The sequence below is a fragment of the Bos indicus x Bos taurus genome, chromosome 14 (assembly GCF_003369695.1).
Source record: "Bos indicus x Bos taurus breed Angus x Brahman F1 hybrid chromosome 14, Bos_hybrid_MaternalHap_v2.0, whole genome shotgun sequence".
NCBI classification, from domain to species: Eukaryota; Metazoa; Chordata; class Mammalia; order Artiodactyla; family Bovidae; genus Bos; species Bos indicus x Bos taurus.
Window position 1 is genome coordinate 52,211,082 of NC_040089.1, and position 25,100 is coordinate 52,236,181.

Sequence of the window (25,100 nt, forward strand, 5' to 3'; positions counted from 1 at the left end):
ACACCCTCTCCAGCATTTATTATTTGTAGACTTTTGGGTCGCAGCCATTCTGACTGGTGTGAAATGGTACCTCATAGTGGTTTTGATTTGCATTTCTCTGATAATGAGTGATGTTGAGCATCTTTTCATGTGTTTTTTTATTATAATTACTAGAAAGGCTATAGTATATCAAATGTTATGTTGAGAATTCTGAAATATTGAACAGCTTTACACTGAAATTCTAGAAACACAAAAATATGAAGCATAAAAGACTAAATCAGTTCAGTTCAATTCAGTTCAGTCACTCAGTCGTGTCAGACTCTTTGTGACCCCATGAATCGCAGCATGCCAGGCCTCCCTGTCCATCATCAACTCCTGGAGTTCACTCAAACTCACGTCCATCGAGTCAGTGATGCCATCCAACCATCTCATCTTCTGTCATACCCTTTTCCTCCTGCCCCCAATCCCTCCCAGCATCAGAGTCTAAATAGGCTGTTATAAAATTCCATTTGTAGACAAGACTTTAGTCAGCAGGTAATAATTTTAGGAAAAACATGTTGAACACTAAATTTTACTTAAATGGAGCAGGTTTGGGGAATTTTTTATAAGGATTTTGGTGCTGTGTATTATTTTTTTTTTATAGGGAAAGATCACTTGAGGAGAGGATATGCATTAGAGCTTCTCAGAAGAAAATAACCTAAAAAAAAGTCTGAAAAATTGCTGAGCCTGCAGAGAGCTTGATCTCTGAAACTGATAAGAAAGGAGTCCATGATTGGAAATACTATGCCAAAGATTAAACCCTCAACTTTTTAGAAACTTCATAAGTCTATGTGTCAGGCCATGGGGGCATAAAGCATTTTGCTTGTATGTAGAAGTAGTCAGCCTTATAGCAAATACCAAACAGAAGGACAGTCATCTTTAAAAGAGTTAATAGAATTCATTCCAACAAAATTGACAGTGTGAAGATTACTTTGGCATTGCCAGATAGAAAGTAACAGCACTCAACATGAAGGTAAATAGCAAAACCATTAGTGTGGGTGGACTGCTGAGAAAGAGAGTAGACACAAGTAAAACTGAATTGGGGAGAAAAAATAATAATATTGTAAAACCATTATAAATAGTTTTCCGTTTAACTGTCTCATAGAAACTACACTCAGAACAGTTCATTAATGTCAGAATTCCATGGAACCTAAATAAAATTTTAATTCATTAATGTATTTGATTTAAAGAGAATCTTATTTTTGGTGCTTTATGATTAGGTATATAAAAATAAAAATGTATTTTCCAAATGTTATTTAAAGTTTTATATATTTAAAGCAAAGATAATTTTCTTTATTGTTGATTTGTTTGGGATTTATACAAATGTCAGATAATGTCTCTGCTTGTCTCAAAGGTTTTACAGATTTTCAGAATCTACTGCAGCAATGAAATTTATCAGGAAAACCTCAATAAGTAATTTAAATAATTGAATTAAAAGAATTTTAAAAGACTTTATGCTCAAAGAGTAGTATAATCACAAAATATATTCAGTAAGTTACTTAAAATATGTATAATGGATTTGCCTATATCCTAGGTGATAAAGAATATATACTATAAATGTAAATGTAGATGTGGCATGTGCATAAAATTGCTAATGATAAAAGATCACTATTTCCTGTGAAAAATAAAACTGAAACAAACCAGTAAAATTGCTACCACAGTCCCCCCAAATTACAAATAACACCACTTCCTTAGAATGTGAAAGAAAACACAAAAATATTCTTGCCTTAATTCATACATATATGCATTTGCTATTAGACATATTTTTCTAATACTTTCCAAATTCACATTTGATTTCAAAAGTTCCAAAGACAAAATATGCCATTATTTTTATCAAAGCATGTAGCTACAAATTAGGTTGTCATTCAATCTAGTCATAATTAATCTTCACAAGGAATGCAAGGAGCCAGTAACAATTCAGCAACATTTATAGAATGTGTAGTATATGCTAAATCTCACATAGAAAATAACATATAAGACAGTTTTTAGGTTATGGTTAAAGATGAATGCAAACACCTGAAAGGAATATTTAAATAATATATAGTAAGGAAAGTGATAGAGATAGGCAAACGTTGCTATGAATACCAGGTTGTTCTAGAGAGAGCTGCCATAAAGCCCTGGCTGAAAATTTCTAGGAAAACTCCCTGGTGTGTGCTCAGTCACTCTGTCATTTCTGACTCTTTGTGACCCCACAGACTGTAGTGGCCAGGCGCCTCTGTTCATGGGATTTTCCAGGCAAGAATACTGGAGTGGATTGCCATTTCCTTCTCCAAGGCATCTTCTCAACCCAGGGATGGAACCCATGTCTTTTGAGTCTCCTGTATTGGCAGGCGAATTCTTTACTACTGGAAACTCCCTAGAGGTAGTGATGAATCTTGAGACATAATAAAGAGGCACACAGATGTAGAAGGGAAACAGACACTTCAGGAAAAACAAATAGGATGCATGCTGCTGCTGCTGCTAAGTTGCTTCAGTCGTGTCCGACTCTGTGCGACCCCATAGATGGCAGCCCACCAGGCTCCCCCGCCCCTGGGATTCTCCAGGCAAGAACACTGGAGTGGGTTGCCATTTCCTTCTCCAATGCATGAAAGTGAAAAGTGAAAGGGAAGTCGCTCAGTCATGTCTGACTCTTAGCGACCCCATGGACCGCAGCCCACCAGGCTCCTCTGTCCATGGGATTTTCCAGGCAAGAGTACTGGAGGGGGGTTCCATTGCCTTCTCCAAATAGGATGCATAAATGCATGTTAATACAAGGAACAACTAAATAATTATTTGAGTGTAAATTATGTGTATAGATTGGTGGTTGATGCAAATGGAAAGGTTGCAAGGGTTAAGGCATGAAAGCTGTACTGGAGTCAGGGCATTATCTTTTAGGCAGTGTGAAGTAACAGCAGAATTTTATGCATGGGTATAATCTGATAGGGCTTCCCCAGTGGCTCAGCAGTAAAGAATCCACCTGCAGTGCAGGACACGCAGGTTCAGTCCCTTGGTGGAGAAGATACCCTGGAAGAGGGCATGGAAACCCACTCCAGTATTCTTGCCTGGAAAACCCCATGGACAGAGGATCCTGGCAGGCTATGGCCCATAGGGTCACAAAGACTCAGATACAACTGAAGGGATTTACTTGGAAGATGTATTGGAGGAAATAGATTACACTGTATGTGTCCTCAGTCACTTGGTCATGTCCGACTATGCTAGATTATACTAGAGGCATGAAAAACAAACCAAAAAAAGCAATAATTCTGGAGGCATTTAAGAGTCAGATCTAAAAATGTGGTATTAGAGAAGAAAAGATAGAGTGAAATATCTATGAAGAACTATGAAATGGTGTCTTGGTAGTGCTTACTGATAGACTGGAGTCAAAGGGGCAGTGAAGAAAAGGAAGAATCTTGTGTTCCTACCTTGGGAATATATGTGGATGGATAATAGTGACAATTAAACAACCTAGGAATATAGGAGAGATTTGAGTTAAGGTTTGGGTATATTGGATATTCTGTGTTTGATGTACCCATAGGCTATCAGGTAGAGAGATAAATCAGTAAGCTTGGAGATATGGTTTAGAATTAATCAGGGAAATCTGCTGGAGATGATAGGAAAAAGGAGTTATCAGTATATAAGTGGAAGATAAAGTAACAGTTTGGATATGGAATTAAAAGATGCTTACTCCTTGGAAGGAAAGTTATGACCAATCTAGACAGCATATTAAAAAGCAGAGACATTACTTTGCCAACAAAGGTCCATCTAGTCAAGGCTATGGTTTTTCCAGTGGTCATGTATGGATGTGAGAGTTGGACTGTGAAGAAAGCTGAGCACCAAAGAATTGATGCTTTTGAACTGTGGTTTTGGAGAAGACTCTTGAGAGTCCCTTGGACTGCAAGGAGATCCAACCAGTCCATCCTTAAGGAGATCAGTCCTGAGTGTTCATTGGAAGGAAGATGCTAAAGCTGAAACTCCAATACTTTGGCCACCTCATGCAAAGTGTTGACTCATTGGAAAAGACTCTGATGCTGGGAGGGATTGGGGGCAGGAGGAGAAGGGGACGACAGAGGATGAGATGGCTGGATGGCATCACCAACTCGATGGATATGAGTCTGAGTAAACTCCGTGAGTTGGTGATGGACAGGGAGGCCTGGAGTGCTGCGATTCATGGGGTCACAAAAAGTCAGACACGACTGAGCGACTGAACTGACTGAACTGAATGGGAAGAATGTAATAGAGTGTAAATTAGAGATGATTATGGAAGTAATTCAGGAAAATTACCAAAATTATAAGATGAAGTGAAAGTGTTGCTTGCCAATAAAACTGAGGTCTGTACAAAGACATCAAAAAAAAAAAAAACAAACAGTGAAATTCCAAAAGGAGAGTGAGTTTAAGGTGAAAGTCAACAGTTAAGGATGATTACAGATATGAAGAGAAAGATAAAGACAGAAATTGCATCTTTGTTGTCAGTACCAGAGTCATCTGAGGATGAGCTAAGAAGGGTTTGTGTCAGAGGCAAGGGGGCTAAGAGAAATAGCAATGGCTGGAGAGAGAATGAGAAGTGGGGAGGAACAAATAAAGACATCGAGAATCCCTAAGGAATTAAAAGATTATTGTCTCTCTGTAATTTAAAATGAAAAAATTCTATGCCTGACATAAGTTTTCTCAGGATAAATACTTTGGTGCTTTTCTTTGAAAAATAAGAAACCATATTTTTTTTTCCAATGTGACATTCTTTGCTAATTATGTTAGTCTGCCTATAGGTACATATAGTACATATGTGATGAAAGAGAATGAGATTAGACTCTTTTTTAGAAGGCTTAGTTGTAAAATAAAAATAAATAAATTCAAAATAATTAAGGAGATAATTTTATTAAAATGAATTATTATAGAATTTTACCATTGTAATATATAGCAATAACAAATCACTAAGTAATACACCAAGAACTAACAGAGTGTTGTAGGTCTATTGTAATTCAAAAACAATCAAAGTCATAGAAAAAGTGATCAGATTTGTGGTTACCAGAGTCAGGGAGTTGGGGAAAGCCACTTGTATGAAGATGGTTAAAAACACAGGATATTTAGCTATCCAGTTAATAAGTCCTAGTGATATAATGTATAATATGATATGAAACACAACTGTATCTTATATGAATATGTAACAATTGTTAGAGTAAATCTTAAGAGTTCTAATCACAAGAATTTTAATTTTTTCTTTAATTTTTTATCTCTATGATAAGACAGATGTTCACTCAATTCATTGTGGTGATCATTTGCAAGCTAAAAACGGTTATTACAGGATGGGGGCAGGAACAGACTACTGTGATAGGAAAACATGTGAAAGTAACATCTTCAAGCATCTGAGAAATTAGGAAAAAGGGATTTTGCTCTTATAGAAAAGAGTACACAAGGTGAAAAAAGAGCAAGGTGTGGGAAGTGAGTTGAAAGGGTGGCCCAGAATGTTGTTCTCTGGGTCCAGCCTGTCCTTAGGTTGTGTGCCGGCTCAAGGCTGAAGGAGAACCAGAGTCCAAGAACCTAGAGAAAGGAGAGAAAATTGAGCAAAGTTTGGTTGTATGCAGTTTATTGTGATTGATCTGTGAGTACAAGCAATTCAACTAATCATTTGAGTCAAAGAAAGGGAGTTTACAAGGTCTTTGCCTGGTTTTGTCACAGAAAACTGAGGGGTCTTATTTAGGAGGTTTTATCTAAGATAAGTGAACCTTATATAGTTAGATGGTAAGGAGAGGATATTCACTGTGAACCCATATAACCAAACACAGAAGGATAAAGGAATTTCTTAACCGTTAGGTAAAATTCAATATTTTCAGCTGAAAAAAAAAAAAAAAAAGTGAAAGGAAATAGGTTAGAGGGAGCTTTGTTTTATTTTTAGGATGAAAGAGATTTGAGTACCTGTGGACAACAAGGAAGAAGCCAGAGAATAAAGGAGATGAATGAACATAATTCTCAAAAAGAGAAACTGTGTGACCAAATGTAGGGTGTTATCCTGGATTAACAGGAGGGACTCATTACCCTCTGATGATAGAGAAAAATACTCAGGGAGCATTAAAGTTTGAAGAGGGAGATCTAGAGAAAGCTGAGATAGTCTGTTTAATCATTTGATATGATATCACAAAAACATACAGGTGATAGGGTAAATAAATTAAGGCTAAGCAAATAAATATTCTAGGCAGAGTAGGTCATCTGTTGTTACAGTGACACTGAGGGCAAGGTTGCAGAAGGTCATAGGGAAGTGAAATAGCAGGCACCCATTATTTAGATGCTTCAATTCAGTTCGGTTCAGTTGCTCAGTCGTGTCCGACTCTGTGACCCCATGAATTGCAGCACGCCAGGCCTCCCTGTCCATCACCAACTTCTGGAGTTCACCCAAACTCATGTCCATCGAGTCAGTGATGCCATCCAGCCATCTCATCCTCTGTCGTCCCCTTCTCCTCCTGCCCCCAATCCCTCCCAGCATCAGAGTCTTTTCCAATGAGTCAACTCTTCGCATGAGGTGGCCAAAGTACTGCAGTTTCAGCTTTAGCATCAGTCCTTCCAAAGAATACCCAGGGCTGATCTCCTTTAGGATGGACTGGTTGGATCTCCTTGCAGTCCAAGGGACTCTCAAGAGTCTTCTCCAACACCACAGTTCAAAAGCATCAATTCTTCAGCGCTCAGCCTTCTTCACAGTCCAACTCTCACATCCATACATGACCACTGGAAAAACCATAGCCTTGACTAGATGAACCTTTGTTGGCAAAGTAATGTCTCTGCTTTTGAATATGCTATCTAGGTTGGTCATAACTTTCTTTCCAAAGAGTAAGCGTCTTTTAATTTCATGGCTGCAGTCACCATCTGCAGTGATTTTAGATGATAAAGATTACCAAATTCTAATAATATTACATATCTGGGCTCAGGCAAAGAACAAAAATCTGAAATGTTGCCAGAATCAAAATTCTCCTTTGAAAACCAGTTTTGTGCTGTCAAAAGAATCCAGTATAACTTATAACTCAATGATAAAATTTACCTGTGAAAAACTGTTACTTCAAAGCTGAGATACGAGAATGATGATATATGTGCACAAGACATCATATGGCACCACAAGAACCCCAGTCTCCATCTCAGTCACTCTCTCTCAGGTGCTCACGTGTTTGTTTACCTCCACACTGTCTCACTCCACCACCAGGACCCTCCATACCTCAATTGCTCTAAGTTTCCTAAGCTGCCAACTTTAAATATTATTTTCTTATCAAGCTGTGTTTAACAGGCACTAACAATAATCCCTTAAAGAATCTATTCTCTGAATTTCTCTGACAGTTTTTTGGACCTCTCCACTGAAGTGTTACAGAAACCTTTGTCAGGCCATTATAATAACTGTGGTAACTGTCCATTTTCGTTAACAAGTCAGGAAACTAGAATTTAAGAATGTCCTAACATTCAGTTTGTTCTGTGCTGTGCTTAGTCACTCAGACGTGTCTCTTTGTGATCCCCTGGACTCTAGCCCGTCAGGCTCCTCTCTCCATCCAGGCCCTCTAGGCAAGGATACTGGAATGGGTTGTTATGCCCTCACTCAGTGGATCTTCCTGAACCAGGGATCAAACCCAGGTCTCCTGCATTGCAGGCAGATTCTTTACCAGCTAAGCTACCAGGGAAGTCCTAACATTCAGTTTAGGAGTGTTTTATTATAAAGTTATATTGGTTCTCAGTTATCCATTTTCACATGTTAGCTATTATCAAAGCCTCTTCTTCCATAAATAAAGGTATCAGGGAACATTTGAAAATGAACCAAATACTTCATATTCTATTATCCCACATATTACTAGAGATTTTGCTTTGCTTTGTTTTTATCTTTTTTTCTCGGTAACCTTCAGAGTTTTTCTTAGTAATTATGAGGAAATCATTTTTACTCCTCTTAATGTGTTTCTTTTATAAGAATCAAAATAGTAATAGCAAGGGAGAGAAGTATAAATGTAACTTTTTCTTGTCTTTTAAATCCAATAAAGGAGCTAAATTCTCTCTATGCATGTATTTAGTATTTTAATGGTCTTTCTTGAAAAATCATGCAGTATTTAAGCATCCAGTACTATAAAAAATTGAGTTTGTACAGAAACCTCTAAACTTTTTTAGATATGTGTTTTCTAAATACTGATAGATAATTTTATTAATCACTTAAAGGATTTTGTTTGTTTGTTTTAAATTAAAGCACCCTGTGGAGGCAATTTAACAGGATCTTCAGGATTTATTCTTTCGCCAAACTTCCCTCATCCATATCCCCATAGTAGGGACTGTGACTGGACCATCACCGTCAATGCAGACTATGTTATCTCCTTGGCATTTATCAGGTGGGTTCCTATCCCTTTCCACAGCTTAAAAATTGTTTTGTTTATTTTGCATTAGCATTTGCACTAGGAAATATTTATTTTTACATGACATTTTACTTTTTTTTTTTACCAATTTCAATACTAATATTTTGCAATAAACAATTTAAATATAACAGCGTAGATTCCAATGTAGTTCTGCAGGCTAATGAGTGTGCATCACTCACCAGTTTCCAGTATAGAGGAAACATGTTAAAGGTTGAATAGTTTATTGATTTTCATGAAACATTATCTCTTCATAACCTTTCCTCTCTCCCTGAACTTACCATCATTGCTTCAAAAGATTCTATGTTTCCTAAACTTAAAGATTAAAAGGTCAGCATTTTGAGGAATGTTTTCTCCCATATGCGCACCATCAAAAATGTCTTTGAAGTATCTGTGCAGCACCATTATTGGGCTTGGGAAGATATATATGTACCATGTACCATTCTTTCTGGTGGTGTCATTAAGTCAACTGTCAAGAATTTGATGGGTAATCTTCATGTAATTTCTCAGCAGAATTTGTCTTCTGATGGAACTTTACATGAGGTGTTCAAAATTTACATTCGTTGTTTAGCAGTATCAGTTGAAAAGTTAGCTTTTAGTTAGTTAGTACTGTTAGTACTGACAGTGGAGGATGCAGCTTCTTGTGTGGAAAATAAATTACTGAGTTTAAGCCCCAGCTCTGTTGCTATCATTTGTGTTACCTTGGGTAAGTTACTATCTGAATGAGTAATATCATATGATTTTATAATAATATTATTTGAGCCTCTGATTCCTCACATGAAGTAACAGCTGTATCACAAAACCAGGCCTAATTCTTTTCCTTAAGATTTCAATGGGAATGTTAGGTATCAGCAACTTAAAGAGTTTCTGCCTAGAAATGTTCCTGATCTTAGTTCCTGATCTTAGCCAGCAAGACTAAAGTCTGCTGGCTCTTGTAACACAGCTCTTCCTTCTGCTAGCATATCACAGCTGCTTGGTTTTTATGTAAATTTTTAAGCTGAACATTTTTTCTAATATATGAAAGTGAAAGTCACTCAGTCATGTCTGACTCTTTGCGGCCCCATGGACTATATGGTCCGTGGAATTCTCCAGGCCAGAATATTCGTGTGAGTAGTGTTTCCCTTCTCCAGGGGATCTTCCCAACCCAGGAATCAAACCCAGGTCTTCCACAATTCTGGCAGATTCTTACCAGCTGAGACACAAAGGAAACCAATATATGAAACCTAGATTAAAAAAAAAAAAAAACTCTAGAAAAAAGATAATTCAAATTCATGAAAAATTTCAAAAGTATAAATGTATGGAATTTTTACTTCTATAATTTGTAGTAGTACATTGATAATGGTAACAACAAAGCAACACTTGATGGCAATGTTGGTTATATGCCAAGACCCAGTTATAAGACAATTTTCTGAAGTAAATACTGTTATTCTCATTTTTACAGTAGAGGAAATGGCAGTACAAACATTAAAAATGTCAGGATGCATGATACAAGGTTTAATTTACTTTAAAATTGTTTTAGTTAATAACTGAATTGTAGAAGGTTGTATTACATGAAGTGTGTGCGCAGAAGTTGATTTACTGTTGTATCATTGATTATGTGACCTAAGAGAGACTACTGACATATCACGATCTCATTGGGAAAATGGAAATGATAGTCTCTTCCTTATACCACAGGATTATTGACAAAAAACAAGTTAATATTTATGAAACTATTTGTAAAAGATAGAGTGTACTATCTTCCCAGGTTTTTAGGAAAATAATCATTATATTTATGGCTTCAGTTTTCTAAGTATGTGGGTTCTATAATCATTATAGGACGATTCTCATACTTTGAAGGTTGTTAAGGCAAGTTTATTATGCAAGTTTGAAACATTTAAACATTGATTTGAATAGTTTATGTGCTAAAATGTCTTTATTTGCACACTGTTTACTTTTGGTGAAGAGTGTATTGGCTCAATTTGCCTACATTAAGTTCTAAAAGAAGAAAATATATTTACTTTCAAGGAAAAGAATACCTAGTACAATACGCAATGCTTTGAGTAATTTAAATGCAGATTTTATCTTTCCAAATTTTGTTTGAATCTGGTATGTAGAGTTCAGTTTTAAAACAAGAATGCTCTTAAATTTTGAAGTTCAAGGCAAATAGATTCATGGACAAAACAAAAAGTGATGCAAAATATCTGGTGAAAAATTTTAAAATACAGTTAATATCTTACACATTTTACTGATATAAAGTAACTTAAGGATATGTAGCTAACAAGGACACAAGCATCTTGAACCTAAACTCTGACTGCAAATCCTGTATCAATTATCAGCTTAAAAATTGTTAGCCTTACAGTCATTTGTATTCCCTGTAGACCTAATGCCAACTTAGAAATACTTGAAAATATCAAGATGTCTTCTTTCTTTTTCCAGTGCTGATTTTATATGCATATTCAGTGTGCTGTTGCCAGAGGAATTTTTAAATTGACTTATTTTGACAGAATCTGTTATTTTTAAATATAATGATTGAATTAATATATAATTTATGGGACTATTATGATTAAAACCTTTGTAATAACCATTCCACTTTTTTCTTCCTTCCTTCCTTTCTTTTTTCTTTTCTTTTAGTTTTAGCATAGAACCAAACTATGATTTCCTCTATATATATGATGGGCCAGACAGTAATAGTCCCTTGATTGGAAGTTTTCAAGACAGCAAATTACCGGAGAGGATAGAAAGCAGCTCAAATAACATGCATTTGGCTTTTCGGAGTGATGGATCTGTTAGTTACACTGGATTTCATTTAGAGTATAAAGGTAAATGTGAACATTTGATTTTAGCATCATGATTTAAATTGTGAATATTTTATATAAGAGAATAATGTCATATTGGCCATTGTCAGCGGTTAGTTATATGTGCAGTTCTTAAAGCATACTACCTGCAATTCATCTCACAAAAGAGCACTCACTGTAGACTTTTCCTATGAGTGAGAGGGAAATTAGCATTTCCTAATTACTACCAAAGGAAATGTATCACACAAACAAATAAGCCATTAGGATACTGCAGAAGTTGGCTGAGACCACAAAATATTTCTTAAAAAACAAAGTCATTTTTGGAAGCTGAAGTTTCACTTGAATATCAAATATTCAGAGACTACTCTCAGAGATAAAAATATTCAAAAGTATACGATTCACAAAATATTTTGACAATTATGACTCAGAAAATATCTGAAAATATTTAAATAGGTCAACATTAAGAATAGGGTGAATATAATATGCTCTAAATCAAATCCCTTACGATTATACAGTGGAAGGGAGAAACATATTCAAGAGATTGGATCTGATAGACAGAGTGCCTGAAGAACTATGGACCTAAGTTAAGGACATTGTACAGGAGACAGGGATCAAGACCATCCCTAAGAAAAAGAAATGCAAAAAACCAAAATGGTTGTCTGATGAGGCCTTACAAATAGCTGTGAAAGGAGAAAAGGAAAGATATCTTTCAAATCAAGATAACATAAGATAAGATATCTTATATTATATAATGGGCATATGCCTATTTGAATACAGAGTTCCAAAGAATAACAAGGAGAGATAAGAAATTCTTCCTCAGTGATCAATGCAAAGAAATAGAGGAAAACAATAGAATGGGAAAGACTAGAGATCACTTCAAAAAAATTAGAGATACCAAGGGAAAATTTCATGCAAAGATGGGCACAATACAGGACAGAAATGGTATGGACCTAACAGAAGCAGAAAATATTAAGAAGAGGTGGCAAGAATACACAGAAGAACTATTAAAAAAAAAAGTCTTCATGACCCAGATAATCACAATGCTGTGATCACTCACTTAGAGCCAGACATCCTGGAATGTGAAGTCAAGTGGACCTTAGGAAGCATCTCTACGAACAAAGCTAGTAGAGGTGATGGAATTCCAGCTGAGCTATTTCCAGTCTTAAAAGATGATGCTGTGTAAGTGCTGCACTCAATATGCCAGCAAATTTGGAAAACTCAGCACTGGACACTGGACTGGAAAAGGTCACTTTCATTCCAATCCCAAAGAAAGGCAATGAGAAAGAATGCTCAAACTACTGCACAATTGTACTCATGTCACATGCTAGTAAAGTAATGCTCAAAATTCTCCAAGCCAGGCTTCAACAGTGCATGAACTGTGAACTTCCAGATGTTTGAAGTGGATTTAGAAGAAGCAGGGGAACAACAGATCAAAGTGCCAACATGTGTTGGATCACTGAAAAAGCAAGAGAGTTCCAGAAAAAACATCTACTTCTGTTTTGTCGACTATGCCTAAGCCTTTGTCTGTGTGGATCACAATAAACTGTGAAAAATTCTGAAAGACATGGGAATACCAGACCACCTGACCTGCCTCTTGAGAAATCTGTATGCAGGTCAGGAAGCAACAGTTAGAATTGGACATGGAACAACAAACTGGTTCCAAATCGGGAAAGGAGTACGTCAAGGCTGTAAATTGTCACCATGCTTGTTTAACTTATATGCAGAGTACATCATGAGAAACTCTGGGCTGGAGAAAGCACATGCAGGAATCAAGATTGCCGGGAGAAATATCAATAGCCTCAGATATGCAGATGACACCACCCTTATGGCAGAAAGTGAAGAACAAAAGAGCCTCTTGATGAAAGTGAAAGAGGAGAGTGAAAAAGTTGGTTTAAAACTCAACATTCAGAACACTAAGATCATGGCATCTCGTCCTATCACTTCATAGCAAATAGATGGGAAAACAGTGGAAACCGTGACAGACTTTATTTGGGGGGCTCCAAAATCACTGCAGATGGTGACTGCAGCCATGAAATTAAAAGACATTTGCTCCTTGGAGGGAAAGTTATGACCAACCTAGACAGCATATTAAAAATCAGAGACATTCCTTTGCCAACAAAGTTCCATACAGTCAAAGGTACAGTCTTTCCAGCAGCCGTGCATGGATGTGAGAGTCAGACTTTAAAGAAAGCTGAGCGGCAAAGAATTGGTGATTTTGAACTGTGGTGATGGAAAAGACCCTTGTGAGTCCCTTGGACTGCAAGGAGATCCAACCAGTTCATCCTAAAGGAAATCAGTCCTGAATATTCATTGGAAAGACTAATGCTGAAGCTGAAACTCCAATTCTTTGGTCACCTGATGCAAAGACCTGACTCATTTGAAAAAACCCTGATGCTGGGAAAGATTGAAGGTGGGAGAAAAAGGGGACAACAGAGGATGAAATGGTTGGATGGCATCACCGACTCTATGGACATGAGTTTGAGTAAGCTACGGGAGTTAGTGATAGACAGGGAGGCCTGGCATGCTGCAGTCCATGGGGTCGCAGAGTCAGACACGACTGAGTGACTGAACTAAACTGAATATGACATGGTAATGAATATAATATTTTAGAACATTTCTGTCTGTATTTAAATGAATTAATATTAAGATATATACGGATATTTCTTGGGCCTTCCCAGGTGGCACTAGTGGTAAAGAAACCCCCTGCAAATGCAGGAGATGTAAGAGAGTCGGGTTTGATCCCAGGGTCAGGAAGGGCACAGCAACCCACTCTAGTATTCTTGCATGGAGAATCCCATGAAGAAAGAAGCCTGGTAGGCTAAGGTCCATCAGGTTGCAAAGAGTCAGACATGACTGAAGGGACTTAGCATGTACACATATGGATATTTATAAATATAAGTTTTCTATTCAATGTGTATAAGGACAAATTAGATCTTAGTTGTTTAAAGTTAAATTTTATTTTAAAAAAATTGATTCTACAAAGGATATTGATAAAGGGGTTATTTGAGTTATGTAAATGCATACTTTGAATTTATTACTTACTGGTTTAATTTTATTTTTTTCCCCACTATAGAATATTTTAAGTAGGTAAAAGTTATACAGAATAGTAAAACAAACTTCAAAGTATTTCTATCCAATTTGACAGACTTTTAACATCGTGTTATATTTGCTTCAAATCTTGTTATTCTTGTTTTAAGAAATATTCAATTGAAACTTCTGAATTTGCACTGGGAAGAGAGGTGTGTGTTTGTTGTTGTTGTTGTTGTTTCTTTTAAGGGCTATCAAAAGAAGTCAAGCTGAAACCCTGCCTTAAATACATTTTCAGCTAGAGACAAAATAAAATGTTGGGAGTAGTGGTTTGGGACTTCAAAGGAGAAAAAGGCAATCCACATTGATGGAAAAGTAAATGTTTGATAAATAAATGTTTGCTGGGCTGTGCAGAGACAAGGAGATAAAGAGTGGATTCTGCTCTCTAGCCCCTGCTGAGTTTCCACCGCTGCAACCTAGCCTATAGTCATTGCAGATATCTTTGGTCATCAGTCAGTCAGTTCAGTCACTCAGTCGTGTCCAAAAATTTGTGACTTCATGGACTACAGCCATGGACTATGCCAGGCTTCCTGTCCATCACCAACTCCCAGAGCTTACTCAGACTCATGTCCATCGAGTAGGTGATGCCATCCAATCATCTCATCCTCTGTCATCCCCTTCTCCTCCTGCCTTCAATCTTTCCCAGCATCAGGGTCTTTTCCAAGGAGTCAGTTCTTTGCATCAGGTGGCCAAAGTTTTGGAGTTTCAGCTTCAGCATCAGTCCTTCCAATGAATATTCAGGACTAATTTCCTTTAGGATTGACTGGTTTGATCTTCTTGCAGTTGTGGGGACTCTCAAGAGTCTTCTCCAACACCACAGTTCAAAACATCAGTTCTTTGGTGCTCAGCTTTGTTTATGGTCCAGCTCTTATATCCATACATGGCTACTGGAAAAGCCATACATAGCTTTGACTAGATGGACCTTAGTTGGCAAAGTAATGTTTCTGATTTTTAACGTGCTGTCTAGGCTGGTCATAACTTTTGATTTGAGTAGCAAGCGTCTTTTAATTTCATGGCTGCAGTCACCATGTGCAGTGATTTTGGAGCCAAAAAAAACACAAAGTTTCTTACTGTTTCCATTGTTTCTCTATCTATTTGCCATGAAGTGATGGGACTGGATGCCACGATCTTAAGTTTTTTGGTTGAGTTTGATGCCAGCTTTTTTACTCTCCTCTTTCACTTTCATTAAGAGCCTCTCTTCTTTGCTTTCTGCCATAAGGGCCCATCTTTGGTCAGAAGTGTATTCTATTTTAGGTACATGCCCTTTAGCTCAATTCTTAGGTAGCTAAGTGGGAGGTAAAAAGACTATGTTTCTGTTTGTTAAAAATAATCACCCAAAATCAATATGTATCCCAAAGAGGCATATTTTGAGGTGGTAAATTTTGGTCTGTGAGTCTCTCATCTTACAGAGCAAAGTAAGAAAATGGCCTTGTCAGTGGAAGAATATATGAGCTATTTGGTACCAAACAGTAGGTGATTCTCTGGTGGCTCAGAAGAATTTCAGATTCTTTACCATGCGAGGAGCAATGAGGGAGACCTGGGTTTAAGCCCTGGGTTGAGAAGATCCTTTGGAGAAGATCTCCTGGAGAAGGGAATGGCTAGCTACCCACTCCAGTATTCTTGCCTGGAGAATTCGGTGGATAGATGAGCCTAGTGAGCTATAGTTTATAGGGTCACTCGTGACTGAAGTGATTAATGCTTTCACTTTCAGTAAGAATTTAGGATGACCAGCTATTTATTAGGGTTGTATGAAAATGTTAGCTGCTCCAAACCAGAGGATCATGGGCAAGCTTACATCTTGTGACTATGGGTTAGGAAACATTGATATTCTAGAGAATTGAGCTTGAGCAATGTGCCAAACTCTCCCACTGGAAGAGTCTCCTCATGCCATACACAAGAACCCAACTAACTGGCAATCTGCACAAATCATGAGTAGTCAAGATTATTTTCAGACACTCCTATTCCCTTTATGACCGTATCCTCCTAATTATTAATTCAATGCTTATCTTTTTCATGTATGTATGCTTGTACATATATTTATATTTTCCATCATGTACATTTCCTTCATTCTATTTTCATAGAACATATTTTCATCATATATACATTCTTATGAAAATTGTTTTTCCCTCTACATTATTTCTGAGATATACCAATGATAAGAGACATGTGGACTTAGTTCATTAATTTCTTTATGATATTCTATCATATGACTATCACAAGTAATTTGTAAATTTTTCTGATAGATACTTAGGTTAAGTTTTCTGTTAGGAATCATGATGATATATCCATCCTTTTGAATACTTTGTTGAATATATCTATTAGATTCTAAAATATCTGTATATCTAAGAGTGGTAATACTAGATCAAAGGATATAAACCTCTTGAATCTAACTACATATCCCCTAATTACTCCCAGAAGAGGCTATACCAATTTATATTCTCAACAGCACAGAAAGCATTTCAGAACCTCCACATTTTCTGAGTTATAACTGATAAAAACATTATACTAAATTTAGGTGTTTGTATGACATAATGATTTAATAAACATATGTATTTCAAAATGATTACTATATTAAGTCTATATAGCATCATCACCACTGCATATAGTTACAATTATTTTTTTCTTGTAATGAGAACTTGTTAAGATATATTCCCTTAGCAACTTTCAAATATAGAATACATATATTCTTAAGTATTGTCACCATGCTGTATATTACATCCCTAGAGCATACTTGCCTGGAAAATCCCATGGACGGAGGAGCCTGGTAGGCTGCAGTCCATGGGGTCGCTAAGAGTAGGACATGACTGAGCAACTTCACTTTCACTTTTCACTTTCATCCATTGGAGAAGGAAATGGCAACCCACTCCAGTGTTCTTGCCTGGAGAATCCCAGGGACGGGGGAGCCTGGTGGGCTGCTGTCTATGGGGTCTCACAGAGTCGGACACGACTGAAGTGACTTAGCAGCACCAGTAGCAGCAGCAGAGCATACTTATCTTATAACCGGAAATTTGTACATTTCAGGGAGAAAAAAATTTTCCTCTGTTCTTATAGATTCTTCTAGCTGATCTAAGAATTAAATTGGTATGAGGCAGATTAACAAGAGAAAATCAAACAAGTTTAATAATGTGTATACTTGGGAGAGACTTATGAAAACTGAAAACCTTTTCCTGAGAACTAATTATCTTCATGCAAGTTTTCAAATGTATAGACATAAAAATGTTCACAGTGCTCTCTTGCATTTTCTGTTGCTGTATTTTTTTTTATTGCAATTGCTTGGTATTTTTGTTAATATTACTTTCACACAATTTACTTATTCCCCATTTTCTCTAGATTGGCTTTTATTTTTATAATTAAAAAACAAATCACATATTAATTTTCATATTTTTCTCCTCTTCCATTATGAGCTTCTGAGGGCTGTGTATTTTCCTCAAAGCACCACTGTAGCTGCTTTGCAAATGTTGGGATATGTAGAGTTTTATTATTTTACAATTTTTATTTGTTCTAATTGTACTGCCTTTTGATTTTTTCTATACTTAAGAGCTATTTACAAGTGCTTACAAGTCTTACAATAAATTTCAGTCTATACTTAATTATGAATTTCAAGCTTACTAGTACTGTGGTCAAATGTGTATGATTCCAGTTCTTGGTGTGTCTAAAGATTTGTTTTATGACCTCTATATGGTTAGTTTATGGGTGCAGTTTTTTTTTAATATATATACTCATTAAATTAAGTTCTCTATGTATCTTTATTGAATATGTATGTCCTTTGCCATTTAAAAAAACTGCTTGGTCTAGCAATTATTAAAATAGTTGGGGAAATCTATTATAATTTTTTTAATTAATTTTTCTTTTTTTTTTCTTAAAATGGTGATTTTTTTTTTTTTTTGCTATGTTATAGGAACCCATTTTTGGGTACATATATACATATTTTAAATCTTATTTTGAGCTTTCTATTCCTTTTGCTTTTTCTCTTGTACTGGCACAAATTTCTCCTTTTATCAAAGTCATATAATTACTTGATATTTTATTGTTCATTTATTTCCTTATTTATTTACTATGCACACTCCCATTTATGCCCCTCAATCCCTGTGCTGTGCTTAGTCGCTCAGTCACGTCTGACTCTTTGCATCCCCATGGACTGTAGCCCAGCAGTGTCCTCTGTCCATGGGATTTTCCAGGAAGAATACTGGAGTAGGTTGCCATGCCCTTCTCCAGAGGATCTTCCCAACCCAGGGATTGAACCGTGTGATCGAACCCATTGCAGGCAGATTTTTTACCATCTGTGTCACCAGGGAAGCCTAAGAATACTAGAGTGGGTAACCTATCCCTTCTCCAGGGAAACTTCCTGACCCAGGAATAGAACCAGGGTCTCCTGAATTCTAGGTGGATTCTTTACCAGCTGAGCTACGTGGGAAGCCTCACTCAATCGCTACACATACACCAGAAAAACAAACTTCTTTAGAGCAAGAACTCTATTTACCGCTATACAATGAACTTATTAGAATAATGCCTACATACATAGTAATTGTTTGATAATTACTTAGCTGATTTTGAGTTGCTTAAAGAGGTGTTTTATATTTTAAATCAAGATATGATTAGAATAATAACATACTGAAATCTAAGGAAACTTAAAGACACATTCATGTCCTGTATTTTACAAATGAGAACTTGGCTTTTTAGGAATATCTGCAAGGTGATAGCTTTATAAACAAGACTCAGTTAAAAAGAGATAGAGAACTGTAAGCAAGTCAGTAAAGCTAGGTTCTATTGTGAGTTTGTATTTAACAAAGCATTTCCAGAGATCCATAGGATAACAGATAAAGGAAGAATGCCACAAATACTACAATACTCAGGGCTCCTGCTGCTGCTGCTAAGTCTCTTCAGTCGTGTCTGACTCTGTGTGAGCCCATAGATGGCAGCCCACCAGGCTCCCCCGTCCGTGGGATTCTCCAGGCAAGAACACTGGAGTGGGTTGCCATTTCCTTCTCCAATGCATGAAAGTGAAAATTGAAAGTGAAGCGCAGATGATACTAATTTGTTACAGCATTCTTTCAAATGGAAACTGGACTTGACTTAACAATCCTTTCTCTCCTAATATCCATGTAGTCATTATTAAATCCATGTCATTTAGCACTTGAGATAAAATCTACTCACCATATCTTAAACTAAATGTATTGCCCTTCCTATTTCCCATCTTGGTCAATTTCTGTGTCCCATTATTTCTGAAAAGCTACAATTTAAGCCACCACAGGAAAAAGGCCACTGATGCATTTTTTAAAAGGACAATGTTAATTACCTATTATGTACTTTACTCCAAGTACAGTTATTAGTTCTTTCAATACAGTTATCTCTTTCTTTCCCATTAGCAAAAACACTTCTAAATGCAACAAAATGTTAACTAACAGCATTATCGGGTAGGTATTACTATACCTATTTTCAAATGATGAAATTGAGAATCAGATTGTTAAAGTGAATTGCAAATGATGGCATAAATTATCACTACCAATAAGAGTAAAGGAAGATAAAAATGTGAGTACAGGCAGAGAAATACATAAGCATTCCATGAACTACAGTCCATCCTGTACCCTGCAACTACTGCCTACCATCCTTGGTCACTACACCAGTTCCCATTTACACACAATTCCTTGAGGTCTTATTTTTATACTCCAGATGGTATTTCTTTACAATGTTATTGCTAAGTTTATGGTATTCCTGAAATCCAACCTAATTAACTTTCTGGACTGGCTCTCAAAACTCTCAACCCTCCCCATAGAATTTCATCCCCCACTTTAGGGTCTCCAGGATCTGTCTTTTCTTATCAGTCACCCTACCTTCTATTTTTATTTAAAAAAAAAAAAAAACAGTTGGCTCTTTAATTGCCTGGTTCTTTAAAGCTCATAAAGTGGTCTTGTTGTTTATTTCTGCCATAGCCAAGCAAACATGTCAAAATTTTCAAGATAAAATGTACACCTGCAAAAGAAATTGACATATAACTGGAGGTCCTGGATAGTAAAAACTATTTGTTTTTCATTTGTAATCATGTTATATACTTTATTTTAAGCATGTTGATTTCTATTAGCTCTGAAAAAGTAAAGTTTTTAAGTCCCAACTCCAAATACTGATATTTATAGGTCTTTATTTAAAAAGCTATAAGTTCAGCACCTACTTCTATAGAGCTCACACCAGAGTATAGTTGCTATTGCTTGTGTTCATACAGATCTCTTCATTTCCCTCTTGAAGATAGACACTGAACCTTATTTTTGTTTATTTGCAAATACATAGGAATTCTGCAAACAAAGCATTTGAATCGTGAACAAATGCTATAGTCAAACATCGCAAATACACAGCCTGCTAATAATAGAGATTCTGAAAGGAATACTACTTTTATTTACAAAAAGCAAATGCTATATGGCAAAAACCACCACAATATTGTAAAGTAATTAGCCTCCAATTAAATTTTTTAAAAAATCAAATGGTAGATATGCTCTAGTGTTGACAATAGTTGCTGCGGCTGCTGCTAAGTCGCTTCAGTCGTGTCCGACTCTGTGTGACCCCATAGACACCAGCCCACCAGGCTCCCCCGTCCCTGGGATTCTCCAGGCAAGAACACTGGAGTGGATTGCCATTTCCTTCTTCAATGCATGAAAGTGAAAAGTGAAAGTGAAGTCGCTCAGTCATGTCCGACTCCCAGCGACCCCATGGACTGCAGCCTACCAGGCTCCTCCGTCCATGGGATTTTCCAGGCAAGAGTACTGGAGTGGGGTGCCATTGCCTTCTCCGTAGACAATAGTAAACTGAAATAAACAGATATTTGAAGGTAAGGGGAGATGTTTTATTAACTTGACATCAATGTCCCCCAAAAGTTTAAATCAACCTAGTCTCCAGTAGTCTTCCCTGAAGAATCCCCATGGACAGAGGAGCCTAGAAGGCTGCAGTTCTTGGGGTGGCAAAGAATTGGACACGACTGAGTGACTATGCACAGATAAATTAATGTAATTTCAATAAGATACAATATTAAATGTATACTTGATAAACATTTTAGCTTAATGCTATCTTTTGCATTGTTTTGTATTAAGGTTATTTTTAATTATGTTAATAAATATATTTTAAATATTTAATAGGTGTAACTGATAGGAGGGATGATTATATTCTTTAAACAAAATATTTACATGAAGAAGAGAGTATAGATACAGTTTTGTGCTTCTGAAGGGGACCTCCTGGCAGCTGCTGTTTTATCTGATAGGTACCAAAAATCTACAGTGATAGATTTATGAATGGTTGTTTATATATGGGATAAGTTAGCCACCTGCTTCAAGAACCTTCAAATATAGTCAATTACTTTCTGAATTAATGTATCAATTTAAGGTAAGACATATCTTTTCATAGAGGAACCTATTACATTTCAGCTTTATTTTCAGGTATTTTGCAGCAATTATTTAATTTCCAATTGTTTAATCAACAGTATTTTCCAAAATAAAAGAGATACATCTGTGGTTTATAATTAATTTCCATAGTGTGAACTATGGGTCTTCCAAAAGAAAGAGATCCTTTTGGGAATTACTATGATCTGAGGGGACTACAATGCATACACAGCTTGAAGGGAATTTAGCTCTTAGTTTCTGAGTTCATGCTAGCAGGTATATGCCCAATGGCACTATTCTGGAAATAAAAAGCAGCTGAATATTATATACTCTGATGACATCTCAAAAATAAAAATAACATATAACTTATTATCTACAAAACAACACTATTCTTAATAATGGTCCTTTCATGAGTATATACCCGTATGTGGGAATAAACTTTGAAGTTTGTTAAAGACTAACCTTTAACAACAAAAATATTATGGTTCTTATTAGCCCAGGAAAAAAATGTATTTATAAACAAGTCATTAAGTATTAATTGAACAAACATTATTTAGTTATTGTCATGCCTGATGCAAAGCATGACAAAAACTTTATAATGATATAGATATTGTGCTTATTATAATTTCATCTATATGTCTTCCTTAATAAAATGAAAACAAAAGCATAATAAAGCTTTAATTTTTCCTGTTGACTCTTCTTAAGGACACATACTTCAACTTTGTAATGTCAAAATTTTTCATTAAAATAAGCATTTACAATGCTTTAATTTCACCTGGAAATAATTCTGAAACAAATTTTTTGTAAGAGTGAAAAAATAGTCCATTGTTAAGATACAGGCTCTATTGCTTACAATCACGTCTGTCTTCCAGAAGACTGCTTCTAACATGCTTTACTTAGAGAATATAAGGCAAGGGACTCTTACCTGGGATCTATTCAGTAGGCAAGTTGCTATTATTCATAAAAGTGAATTATTCATACAAATAAATTATTTTATTAAATTAATTATTCATTAAAATACTATCAATTTGCTTCACATTTTTGTTTCCAAAATTGAAATCATTTTTCCATCTGTTTCCTGGACCTATATGTAAGGATTCTCCACATGTTCTCAAAATTTCCAGATGCAATTGCTATGGCAAACACGGAAATAAACAAGTGCAGTATTATTCATAGAAAGCTATTCACTAAGAATTTAAAGCAATATGTAAACATAAGAAAGAGATAAGTGAATCCTCTCAAAATGAGCCTAGCAATATAAAATTGTTGCAGAGGCAGTATTTTTATCAACCATGTTTCCCTTTACTCGAAAAGTAGGTTTGCATTATAGATTCACTAATACGTCACTGAAAATTTGGGGAAAACTTTAAAGAAGGAAAAAGCTAACTTTTCAAAAGATGGATGTTAGGCAGTTAGACATGTCAAAGAGATTAATCCTTCTAAATAGTAATTTCAATCCTTTCTTTTACCTCAAGGGATTTAGTTCAGTTTCATGAAGAATATAAATGGTAGATTGCTGTTACGCCTAAAAATTACATTGCATTTTCTGCTTATTTAAGGACAGGATTAATGTTTTTCTCTGAAAAATTAAACAAACTCACCTCTGTACTACTAAAGCCTCTTTCTTAGTGACCAAAGAATCTACTGGTTCTTTTCCTTCTGTTATATGGGATACAAATTTCTTATGCTGTGTGTGTGTACATACATGTACATACCTTTGAAAGATCAAATTATTTAGTTTTGCTTGATGCTCAGAAATCAGGTTTATCTTACTTACAAGCTCCAGTATAACTTCTCCCCTTCATGTCTCTCATCCCCCTTTCACCTACTCTGCCCATTACCCCTCAGTGCTCAGTTTAGATGTCAGTTCTTCAGGAAGGTTCTGAATACTGCTCCTTATACAACACACATCGCAACCACAAGTGTTTACTTAATGTAATTATTTTCTTGATAGACTGTAAAAGCCATGAAGGTTAGAATATTTTTTTATCACCATGGCTGTATTTCCAGTGTTACTTGGATAATGGGCTCTTAAGTAGTTTCTGGAAAGAAGGAAGGAAGGAAAGGAAGTGAGAATTTTTCATTTGGTATTCTATTAAAATCACTTAAATGTGTCTTTCCACCATTTCCTCTTTAGTTGAATTCAGAGAAATCTTGTGAAGTATGTTTCCTAAAGCATAAATTTCTCGTAATTTCCTGTAAGTGTTGAAGCACTTTGAACTCTGCAGACTTTAGCAAATGGAATAAAAATAATTTTTCTGTTAAAATTAATCAGATTTTGATTAATTTATTATGATAATATAATTACTATAATAGCCAAACACCAAGATATTCTTGACTTAAATTACAAAGATTCTATGACTCATATCCAAAGATATACCCATCTCCTGAATTCCCACTAACATAAGATAAATTCTAATGTAGCAAATCACATTTGTTATCTTGAATTTGTGACAGCCCTTCAAGGGCACCCCACTCCAGTACTCTTGCCTGGAAAATCCCATGGACGGAGGAGCCTGGTGGGCTGCAGTCCATGGGTCGCTGAGGGTCGGACACGACTGAGCGACTTCACTTTCACTTTTCACTTTCATGCATTGGAGAAGGAAATGGCAACCCAGTCCAGTGTTCTTGCCTGGAGAATCCCAGGGACGGGGGAGCCTGGTGGGCTGCTGTCTATGCGGTCGCACAGACTCAGACACGACTGAAATGATTTAGCAGTTACATTGTACATCTCTATTTATCTGCAATGATAATAAAATGTAAATATTCACATGTTACCCAGATCTGGTATAACAAAAGTATTCTACCACTTATTTGCCAAAATGGATGAACTAATATATTTCTCCCATATTTTCAAAATATTCTGTCAGTCTCTTTAAACAGTTCTTTGTTGTGAATGGAATTTACTTTTTAATTTGCGTTTTACTATTACCTTTGAAAGTTCTTGGCTTTGATATAGACTGTGTCCAATAAGATCATGGTTTGGATATTATAAAGATTTTGCTATTATTTTTAATGGGCAGACCTCTGACAGATATGTGCGGAATGAGTAGAGGAGGTAAGTTAAGAGAAATGGCTTCAGGGTGGAGACATAGGATCTTTTACTTTCTTCATGGTGATTAACTGAAATTAGCATAGGCAGTAGTACTATATCTAAGTTCAGTCACATGAAATGGAGTCTACTTTATTTGGGGGAAGATCGTTTACATAATGAAATATTAAATAAACAGTTCTTTTCCAAATAATTCATTTAAAATACTTATGCATGGTTGATAACACATAATTATAATAAACTCTGAAACCCTGTTTGACTATATATATTAGATACTAATTTTAACAGGAAGACCAATGAAGAATTTTATCTTTTTTTAACCAATATAAATCAACAAAACATCAGATATGGTTGAGGGCTACTTTGTACTTTTAGCTCTTAAGCAGAGGCAGAAAGTGTGTTGGTGCTTTCTGTCTATTTAGAGGCAGAGATGAAGATATACTGATAGCTTCCTAGAATGTGCTTTTTT

General features: G+C 36.0%; 1 protein-coding gene across 2 annotated transcripts in view; it reads left to right on the forward strand.

Annotated features, from left to right (window-relative positions):
- Window positions 1-25,100, forward strand: part of CSMD3 (CUB and Sushi multiple domains 3) — a 1,467,857-nt gene that overhangs the window by 1,116,520 nt on the left and 326,237 nt on the right. For both annotated transcript variants that reach the window (XM_027561290.1, XM_027561291.1), the window contains 2 exons: window positions 8,198-8,336; window positions 10,968-11,155. In XM_027561290.1, coding sequence (XP_027417091.1) covers window positions 8,198-8,336; window positions 10,968-11,155 — 327 coding nt within the window. The remainder of the gene's footprint in view (window positions 1-8,197; window positions 8,337-10,967; window positions 11,156-25,100) is intronic.